Genomic DNA, 10,718 nt, shown 5'->3' with positions numbered 1-10,718 from the left:
CATCACTTGTGTAGAGAATTAAGGATAAACCAAAATGGAGTAAGGGTGATAGAGGATTGGAAATATTAGATAGGATTGGAAAACTAACACAAACTTAACCCTTTAGCCTCTAAGAGTGACTAGCATCTAATTTCTCCCTACTTTATCACCCCTGAAACAAACATGAAATTCATGAGAATAGAGGAGATGATCACCAACTAAAGGAGGTCTTGATTGTGAAACAAATTCTCCTTGTCAGCCTCTTTGGAAATGTATGGAGAACAGTACGGAGAATATGCATACTGATGTTAGGGTGTAAAGGGTTAAGACTTAATGCTTCAAGATGGACAGTAGGTGACCATTATGGGTAATGTCAAACTTTTGCTAACTTTGAAGTTAACAATGGAACAACAAGGTTACAGTTCACATACATTTGTGTACATTTTTATAACTACTAATATCAACCAAAAGACTTTGTTTGGAACCCTTTATTTCTTGGAAGTACTTTTAACATATACAAGTTCAAAATACTAACAGTGACAGCAGGACCTCTTAATGCTTTCCAGTAAGAAGTGAAGCCAAAAGTTACAAATTAACCTGTCCACAAGAGCTGAAATTCCCATGCCTCTTAAATTAATTCATAAATTGATTCCACACTACTAGCAAGAAACCACACAGTAAAGCCTGCTATAAGGTTTCCAAAACGGTTAAAAGTGTTCTACTTCTTTAAAAGTTCCACAATTTTTTCTGCCAAGGGTGTTGCAGAGGCAGGATTTTGCCCGGTTGCCACTCTCCCACAGGCACTGACAGAGACACAAGGTTGCCATGCCTCTGCATTTTCAAATTCTGCACCATGTTCTTTGAGCTTGGTTTCCAAGAGAAATGGCATGGCTTCCACCAGCTTCATCACGCCTTCTTCATGGTCAGTAAAACATGTCACTTTCTTGCCTTTCACAAGGTATTCACCATTTGATAACTTTGTGTTTACAATACCTGCAGAGGAATCGAATAACATGAAATCTTTCTGTGATGGACAATTCTAATTCCTCTTCAAATACCAACTAATTATTGGGTTTATGGTTGAAGACTTCACTTGCCTTACATTCACATCCATATGTGATTTACATTTACTGAATGGCTACTTGCTGAAGACCAAACACTGTAGAGAGATTTTCACTAATGGGGAGCCATCACTTCTAATTTGAATCTTCTTCTTGTAGCAGAAAGTTAAAATAGATTTGTTTATTATGTCTCTTAGTATGTGCACTTATTGGTCAATTGAGTGGACAGTATTTCATTGCACAGTCCACTAAATTCCAAAAATTATGAACTGAAGTCTTTCCCCTCTATTTAAACACAGAGATATAATAGATATCCTGTTACCCTCCTCCTCAGTCTGTGATGTAAGTCAGAGAACCTCCCTTGAACTTATAGTCTGTTCATTTCACGCTTTGGCAATAAATCCAAGCAGAAATAGATCAGCCTGTAACTGACAGTACAGACCTCAAACTTTGTAGAAGGTATGGCAATCATTATTTCACGTACCAGCAGGACCATGGCAAACTGCAGCAACAATCCCTCCTTTCTCATAAACTGTTGCCACAGCTTTGTTGCTGACTTCACAGTCTGCTAGATCAAACATTGGTCCATGACCACCAACATAAAAGATAACATCAAACTTGGCTGGATCAACAGAGGCAATGGTAGAAGTGGTTTCAGTGGCTTTCATTCCGTCACTCTTGAGGAATTCTTTGCAGACTGGGTCCTCTGCAAATGCATCAAGACTGCTCTTGTCCTTAGTGAAGAAACAAAAACCAGCTAACTTAAAAAATTTAGACTAGTGCTTTACTTATGCATGGCAATGCTCTGAATCAATGTGTGGAGATTTACCAGGTTAGACTGATAAATACATTTTTCAGGAGCTTAAAATTCAAACACATAATGTTACCTTGGCACATTTCATACTAAAAAACAATAAAAGAATTTTGGGAAATGACTGAGCAACATAAACTAGTTTTCTCTTGAATAACTTGAGGGCCTGCTGAAAGAAGTCTTATAGACAAGCTGTGAAACCTTTTAAAATATCTAATGATGGTTTATTCATATTATTTTCTATGCCTAATTCCAACTCAGTTATAACACATATCTATATACTTTTTTGTATCTATACTATATCTCTGTTTTAACCCTTTAAAAGTGACCAAGATAGAGTTTCTCCTCACAATATCCATACAATATCAAACAGACCAGTGATGAGAATAAAGAAAAATATCAATTAGGGGATTACTAATTGTTCCAATACCTAATTCTCAAAACTAAAATCATTCAAATTGTATGGCAGACTGTAAGCAGAATAACTGATGGATTTGGGAGTGAAAGAGTTTAAGTCTATGCAAGGATGTGCCCCAGACCAGAGAAAACCTGTGTTGTTTGGATAGGAAGGAAATGTTAAGCATTAAAAAGTGTACTTAGGATGGATGAGAGACAGAGAGATGCTAAGGTGAGAAAATTTTTTTTACACTCTCCTCTCTCCTACCCTTTGCTGCATTGAAACCCCCCCCCCCTCCCCACTCCACTTTCCATTCTGGTTTCCTTTACTTTTTTGGCCATGAAAGTTTATCAGGAACCCAAGATAGCAGCTAAATACACAGATAACGCAATTAATAGCCACCCACTCAAGACTTCAACACCACAGGCAAGCTCTATGCAACAGTTAAATCTTTATTGAACTTACCAAGGGTGCCTTTCCTCCCTTTGGGCTAACCATTGTCATACTGTACCCTGCCTCCTTGAATACATGGTAAGGGTGAGCCAATTCTGGAAGATACCAGCCAGTCTTTTTCCCAGTGTTTCCCATGTCTTCATGGTTTGTAAGAACCAGTAATACTGCAACCATCGTGCTAAGTGTGATGAAGAAAGAGAAGGTAAATAAATCCTCACATGAATAAATTTCAAGTCCAAAAAGAAAAGAAGCTTTCAATATCATGAAAAGTGGTTGAAAAGGTACATAGAAAAATGCAGTACAAGACTTCTGATGGACTAGATTCCCCCTTTAAATTGTCCTAGATTCCTTTATGAAACTGGGAGAATTTAATTTTGCACCAAATGCTACAAAAAGATTTATACCTTTCACCCTTTGATCTAATTATTTCAAAATTCTTACTCAATCACATGCTTTAATTATCATAATTAAATCATGGCTTTGTGCATCAGCACATTAACAAGAATATATTAAAAATTGTTGCATAATCATTATTTACCCACTCTAAAATTACTCAAGGTAGAGAAAAACCATGCAAAACAATCTAGTTACAACCAGAAATAGTTTGTTGTAACCATTAAACTTTTCATATATAAATTCATAGCAAATTGGTGAAAATTTGGAATCAATGCTTTTACAAAGAGCAGTCTGCACACACAAGGATTACCAAACAAACATTTCGCTACATGTTTAATCCTGGTGAAGAAAGATCCTCCCGCTTCATTGTTAAATTGCACTCACTGTCGGCAAGGGTTGCCCTACTAATAAGTCACCCTCTAGTCAGAGAGCGATTGTATTCAAGTGTCCCTTACCAATTTAATTAGTTTTCCTGACAGCTTTGTTTTCTATTCAAGATAATAACTGACATATTTTCATTACCATTGGTAACTGTAAAAAAATATATTATAAATACTCTCAGCGCGTAGAAATAAAGAAATGTGCAGCACTGGTGCAGAACAATAACTTGTTTTAGAGCTGAAAACGACAGAAATCAACTAGGGGCTAACTGTACCTAGCTAAATTTTCGCAGACACTTATTCTGCTTGGCTACCGATGAAATGTGAATTACCGTAGATAGAGGTGTTTTCATAACAAGCATCTCACAAGCGTTCGATAACTACTACTTCACTCAAGCCCAACTCGACTATGAACTAAATAAATAAGACACTGAAATCTCTCTTTACGAATCTTGAAGGTGTTCACGGAAAGTCACGAATAGCGAATGATCTGAGACACGAATGTTGCAAGCAACATCCTATGTAACAGTTTGAAAGCTTCAATAAAAAGTTCTTTGTACTGAGAGAATTACTGCTTTCTGTTTGTCCCATTTTCAGGTGTTATGTTCTAAGGAGTACTTGAAGAAAAGGTCAAAACCGAAGTCGTCACCGGGTCATTGATACCTGTTAACAAAACAGCTAGCGAACTTGATGTTTCGTGGACTGTTTCGCGCCCAACCGTGAAGAAATTACGACAAAACTGTTTTCGCAGATTATTAAGTCTCTTCAAAAATTCAAAAATCTTATACCAAATTCTGCTTATTCAGCGATCAGGTTGTTTAAAGCTTCTGAGCAGTATGGTTGGAAAAACTCTTCGAAGTTTAGTGTTGGTCTCTCTCGTATGGCTCAGCATAATTTGGCATGCGCGCCGTGAGCGTAAAAGGTAGTTTCTTTCCGTAAGCTTAGCTATATGCAAAAGGAGAGCAAGTATCACCTGACAATTTGAGCGTAGTTTCCTAGTGGAAAGTCAACGAAAGTTGATTGTTCCTCAAGTAAAACTTGGAACTGTTTGTGCTGGAGTCCGTTCTGCCCGTAGCACCCCTGGGAAGGTTGTGTGACAACTTATTCGTGAACTGGAGGAAAATTTGAGTGGAATGGACTAGGGAGTATGGAACGGAAATTTAATTCTTGCGAAGAAGAGAAGCAGTTTGCCAAAAAATCTTATACTTGCAATCAACAAAGGGAAAAGGACCGCATATTGGTTTGTTCAACATTGCAATAACATATTTCCAAGGAATTAAGAGGGAGAAATGTTTCTTCAAGTTGGTGTATCCTCCACCAAGGGAAAATAAGTGTAAGCAACTTTTCACTGGAAGAACTTAATGAAGGTCTCCTGAAAACGTTGCTCATTTAAATTAAAAACTTAAAAAAGGCAGAAGCCCAAGGGTATCAAATTTTTGTGGGTTCTAATTCGATTGAATTGTTCCCGATATGGTAAAATAAGTTCTTGCTGCAAAAAAATTCCAGCTAAATAAAATGTCGCCAATACAGTTCCTCCAACAGTCACTAAAAGAGTTTGCTTTTAACAAACTTGTATTCCTGGGGTGATACATTCAGGGATATATCAGTCATAACATAACATAATAATGAACACTGTTTACCTGTTGTGCATGGTAAGGGAATAGGGAAGCACTTTAGCTGATTTCATAATATGATAAAACTTCTTTCATGCCTACAAAACTAGCACCTTTAAAATCAGAATAATTTATTTCAAGTTTCAAACTCTTCATTAAAAGCTTCAGCAAAGGCTTGGTGGAGATAGAGATCTTCGAAAAATTTTCTCTTTCTTTGAAGTCTTCTCAATGCTACGGCACTTTTCCCTGAGGAAGGATAAAATTTGAAAACAAGAGAAAGAACATAAATCAAGAAACCATTCAGAACTAACTTGCAGTCCATAGAATTCTAAAACTTTCATTTAAGTACCAAGCTACCTTGTTTACTTGAATATGGCCCCAAATTAACATCCACTAATTTTTCCTTTAGGTTCACACTAGTGTACATTCATCTTTTCTTACCTTCAGTAATTAGATCAACATGGGATGGTCGTGTTGATGTGAGCCCTCTATATGTTAGTTTCACAATGGTGCCTTTAACTTGACCCTGTGCAGCCTGACAAATGAGAATAAAAGATTACATTTTGGAAGCCATTATAGTGGTTAGACAGATGATAGTTACATTGTAACAGACAATTGTAAAGCCCTTTTACATTGAGTGTTATAAGACCCAAACTAAAGCAATCATAACAGCCAGTCAGAAGGAAAGGAAAATATCACAAAATCCAGTGAAACTCAAAGTAAAATCAGGCAAGCTACCTGAAGTGCTGAATAAATTGCGGGTGATCAAGTTGTGATTTGTTTGAAATTGATGGGTCAAGAGGTTGGCACAAGTTTTCCAGACCAATTAAAGAGCACAGTTAAGCTTAAAGAAATGCAATCCTGGATTAAACTTAAATTCTCACAAATTGCTCAACTGTTTGGCAGTAACATGCTTACCTTTAATTTCAACATCACAAAATCATGCGAGGGGCTGCAAGATATCTCTCCTTCCAGTTTATCTCCATGCTGCTCTTGACAAAGGCAAACCTATGATCACACAAAACATCAGATGAAGGCCTCACTTATAAAAATATCAAATCATTCAAGATGCTACTGAAGACAACATGTACTGCTACAATCACATTGATAACACTTTGTGATTTTCATTATTGACCATGGACCCCCTGGGAGTGAATCACATCTAATTTCTCTCTAGAATATCACCACTGAATCACAAATTAAGGTTGAGAGAATTGAGGAACTGTTCACCAAGAACAGAAGCACTTGATTGTTAAAAAATTCTCCTTGTTGGCAAACTCAAGAAACATGGAGAACAGTATGGAGAATATGCATACTGATGTTAGGGTGTAAAGGGTTTATGACATAGTATCCAGGGAGTCAAGATTTTTGCTTACCTGTTCTCTTCTTGCCACAAAAGCATTAAGATGCTCACAAATGATCATGAAAAACCTCTAAAATAATTTAAAAAGGTAGCATGAACATCATACAGGAGAAAATCAAAATGACCAAATGTTTCTTAGTAGAAGCAGGGAAATAATTTGGAGAACCATTAAAACCAAAGTAGAAAGAAACTATCAAACGATCCACATGGAGCAACTGTCAAATCTACTTGCAACCAATACAACAACATCAATTTTAGCAAACTGTTTTTTTTAACTATCTAAATAATGTGCAGACAGAGATTTCTTGAAAAAAAACCATTAACTAAAGTATAGATACAAGGTACCTTGATGTCAGTGTTTAAGTACTGCTTACTGATTGCATCAACAGGTATGAAGTAAGGTACAGTATGCTTGTGAATCTAAAAGGTATAATCAAATCAACCAACAAAATTGGAAAAAAATCTAAAGAAGGAAATACCTTGGTCCTTTTATACAAAGAACACTGACTATATGAAGGGAAATTTCAAACACATAGCGTTAAAAAAGAACCTACAACTCCAGGTGTACAGTAAGATAAAATAGAGGTTAGGCTTGGTTTCAGCCAAGTGAAGGAGAAGAGGTCCAACAGCAGTTTTTAGTTCTCTAAAAGTATACTTTATGTACAGTACCTCCAGTATAACATACACATGTGGAGTGGATGACAGAGAGAAGATCATGCAAATAGACCTTAATTCCTAGAAATTGTTTTGTACTTTTAAACTCACCTTTAAATTATTGTCTTTCAACTCCACTTCAAGGTTATACGGTTCATAGTATCTAGCTGAGGGTTGATATATAGCATTAAAATTTGACATTTAAAGTGTGACAACACAAATCTCTGGACTTGCCTTACTCATCAATTAAATCAGAAGTTATTTGGGCAGGTTATTCCTTAATAAATTCATAATTTAATCTGAGCATCAGTAGGCCTGTGAGTCTCACAGAGACTTATTTAATTAATTAATTAGCCAGTAAATCAGTGCTTAAATCAGTCAGTTAGTTAGTGAGCCACAGAGTCAATTATTCTGTAATTCAGCAAATTGGCCAGTCAGCAAATAGGTCATTCATCCTGTTTTAATGAGTCAGTGAAACAGCAAGTGAGTGTGTGAATCAGTCAGTCAGTCCGTTTCAAGGAGACAGTGAGACAGTAACGGACACTCAGTGAGTGAGTAAAGTAGTCAGTAGTAAGCAGGACTGATAAGTCAATCAACAGTAAATCAATGTGTGATTAGGTCAGCTGGAAAGTGAATCATTTAGTCATTGCAATCCCAACATGCTGCACTGCATATTTCAGCTAAGTACAACTAACAACACTTCAACTTACAATTGAAAAAGGTCTCAAATCTGAAGCAAGTTCTCTTTGCTTGTTGTGATACTATTGAAATACCCATCAACCTGTAGCTGTCACAAAGATCAGCCAGCTGAAATAGAAGTTTCCATAGTTGAAAACCATCAATGAGAATTCAGGGTATTTCCTTTCTATCTATACATCTCACAGAGGTGAAACAGCTGATAAACAAAAGTTTCATAGTTCAGAAACTAGAAGTTTTGGGAGATACCCTTTCCTCACTAGACAATTCCTTCCTGTGATCAGCCACATAGTTTTTGCATTTCAGTTAGCTCCATTTAAGAGGTTTGATACTATTTATTTGCAATTACACACCAAATGTGACGTGAGTGTTGATTAAGGATTCTGTGAACAAATATTTAAAAATATTCTAAGCCTGAGGGGAGTAATGTTTTAGTATAATTTCTTGTACAATTTTCAAAGCAACTGCACTTTCTTTTAGTCCCTCTTTTACAAACATAACACAAATCCTAAGGTGGCCATTGTAAAAACACTTCTTTAGTAATGTAATCACCTTGTATGGGGTGCTTATGGGAACAAATGATATTATTCTTGACCAGTAAGAAACCTTGTACCTCTAGATTCACCTGAGCTATAATTTAACTTAATCTTTTCTCATTTTCTTACCTTTCTTTTACGGAACAACCTCACAGCTGTCAGGACATTCTAATCATTAAAATAAAATTGAACTAGTATGAAAAATTGTATTCAGTGATTATGTCTAAACAGAGTATTTTAATAGGATTCTTTCAACTTCTGAAAAATATTACTATTATTAAAATATTATGTTTCTTGAGATATTCATTGAAAGAGGTGAACACCATCAAAGTGAGATGTTAAATGTTAAGTTACAGATCAGTATCATTACTGCATAATATTAATTGAAAGATGCATAGAAACAATTAACACCTCATAAACTAATCTAAGTGTAAACAACAAAACCCATTTGACAAGGTTTTCTTCCTACTGCATGCAAGGCTCATCATTCCAATCTAGCTTTGGAGTGATCATTATTGCAAAATATCGTGCTCTTTCATCAGCAATATTGAAGTTCTTGTGCATAGCATTCCTCTGAGGTTATTAAAGCAAAATTTTTGTCATCAGAGTACCTGTTTTGAGGCTGCTGAATAATCTTTCCTGGAGGATTCATCTGTTGATAAGTAAATATATGAAATGTTATGTTAAAACATTTATGACAATTCAACAATGTGCATGTGCTAGATCTCTCTGATTTCACACCAAAATTAAAAGATTTTTGTTTTTATGTTTTACAACATAGAGTCACTGGCAATAAAAAAAAACTTTAGTTGACTACAGCATTTTAACAACTTTCCTGCTGTTTTCTGTTAACATCTCATCTGTTAACACCATAATCAAAAAAAAAAGATCAACTTTGCAGTTGAGCCAAGAGGCCATTCAGCGGCATCTTATCCAGTTTCTGTAGGGTGAAAGGACTAGAGTATTGCTATTCTCCCTGGATGGGATATCAGTCCATCAAGAGGTAACCTCAACCATTTCATCACGCTTCCCTAAAAATTCACTCCTACCAATCTACACTCCCAGGTGAAGAGAAGGTTGCCCAAGGATACAATATGACAACTTAGCCAAGCCTCAAACCTGAACCACTTGACGCGGAATCCACCATGCAAACCGTTAGGAAACTGCAACTTCCGCAACTACCATGATCTGCTTTTTGCCCCTTGTTGTACTTCCCACAAATCAGCTTTAAATTTTTTTATCTATGGAAAGTCACACTTACCTAATTGCAAAAACTCTTGTAGAATTTCATAAGGGCCATTCTTTAGCCTCTCGCGGAGTTGATCTCTCCTTGCTCTTAGCTGTTCCACTAACAGTTTCAGAGATAAATGATTTCATATCAGTGTTGTGGTTTTTGTTGTTATTATTGTTGGTACATTTTGGACCACAGCGTCTCAATTAAGTTCTTACGTACAGACATCACCAACCTTTACTTTGCAAATCACTAAGTTCAGATTTTTCCTTCTTTTCAGCTTCATACTTTGCACTTCGCCTGCGGAGTATCGATTCAAATAAACATAAACAAACTAGCCAAGACATACAACGCAACACCAGATCGAGAAAGCACAGGGGCGCCATTATCAGGAAATTTGTTGCCATAACTAGGAGAAAAATTTTTCACTGTCTGCATGGATATTCTATTTCTGCTCATTTTAGTTTTTTTACCTATTAGCGCTTTCTTGTAGTCTCTCCAGCTCGTAAAAGGTACCATCTTGTTCCAATGTCATCTTCGCCGCCATATTTCAGTCAATACTTAACTCCCCAGTATCGCTCCAAACAATCCTAAATTCGCGCACTTTTCCCAGTCCCTTTCATCACTACCTCGAGGTACAATGTACTCGAATTTCGATTGATTTTTACTTATAATCTAGTAATATAGGACAGGACAGACGTAGCATACATAACGTCACCATTGACAAAATTTTGCTTCTATAAGTGAATCGAATAGATTTTATGTTTCCATGCGTCTGTTGAACTGTAGATGATAGATGAAGTCAAAATATGGAACTCGTTTCCTCACTGAGCGCATTAAAGATTTAAGAGGGAACTGGTAGCTGGTGGTGGGGGCAAACACATCATGCTTGATGAGGCGAGCTCGTCGACAAACTAGTAAAGGGCGAACTAACAATGAGTGAAACCCTACCGTGTGTACGAGGTCTCAGTAAAATGCGATAAAAATTATCGTGCAGTCTCGTGTTCAAGGGCAATGATAGATCAACAAGGTTCTTAAGAATTTTATTCTTTCTTTGAATTTATAATTACCTAAATACCCTTGCAACCTTAATTCAACACCTCTTTGTTAGGCTATCTTCTTTTTAAACAATATTTGCGTCAAACATT

The 10,718-nt window shown here is 36.4% G+C and overlaps 2 protein-coding genes across 5 annotated transcripts; both read right to left on the bottom strand.

Moving 5' to 3' along the window:
• Positions 1-452: 452 nt before the first annotated feature.
• On the bottom strand, positions 453-4,558 carry LOC113670614 (uncharacterized). Of its 4 annotated transcripts, XM_089189544.1 has the most exons (5): positions 4,266-4,346; positions 3,553-3,628; positions 2,714-2,879; positions 1,525-1,774; positions 453-972 (listed from the first exon to the last, which is right to left on the bottom strand). In XM_089189544.1, exons 3-5 carry the CDS (start codon positions 2,873-2,875, stop codon positions 698-700), a joined length of 687 nt encoding a protein of 228 aa, XP_089045670.1. In that variant the 5' UTR covers positions 2,876-2,879; positions 3,553-3,628; positions 4,266-4,346; the 3' UTR covers positions 453-697. The 4 variants fall into 4 exon arrangements, with proteins under 4 accessions (XP_089045670.1, XP_027042581.1, XP_027042580.1 ...); XM_027186780.2 differs by having other exon boundaries at positions 3,553-4,558; XM_027186779.2 differs by lacking the exons at positions 3,553-3,628; positions 4,266-4,346 and adding an exon at positions 4,451-4,558.
• A 646-nt stretch (positions 4,559-5,204) lies between these two features.
• On the bottom strand, positions 5,205-10,163 carry LOC113670605 (centromere protein O). The gene is made up of 12 exons (XM_027186768.2): positions 10,044-10,163; positions 9,806-9,870; positions 9,601-9,687; positions 8,951-8,991; positions 8,469-8,507; positions 7,818-7,914; positions 7,219-7,274; positions 6,799-6,873; positions 6,467-6,523; positions 6,009-6,098; positions 5,532-5,625; positions 5,205-5,336 (listed from the first exon to the last, which is right to left on the bottom strand). Exons 1-12 carry the CDS (start codon positions 10,115-10,117, stop codon positions 5,227-5,229), a joined length of 885 nt encoding a protein of 294 aa, XP_027042569.2. The 5' UTR covers positions 10,118-10,163; the 3' UTR covers positions 5,205-5,226.
• Between the last annotated feature and the right edge of the window lie 555 nt (positions 10,164-10,718).

This window comes from Pocillopora damicornis, chromosome 12 (genome assembly GCF_964200805.1).
Source record: "Pocillopora damicornis chromosome 12, jaPocDami1.2, whole genome shotgun sequence".
NCBI lineage: Eukaryota > Metazoa > Cnidaria > Anthozoa > Scleractinia > Pocilloporidae > Pocillopora > Pocillopora damicornis.
Note: the sequence above shows the minus strand (reverse complement) of the source record. Positions and strands in the feature narration are given on the sequence as shown.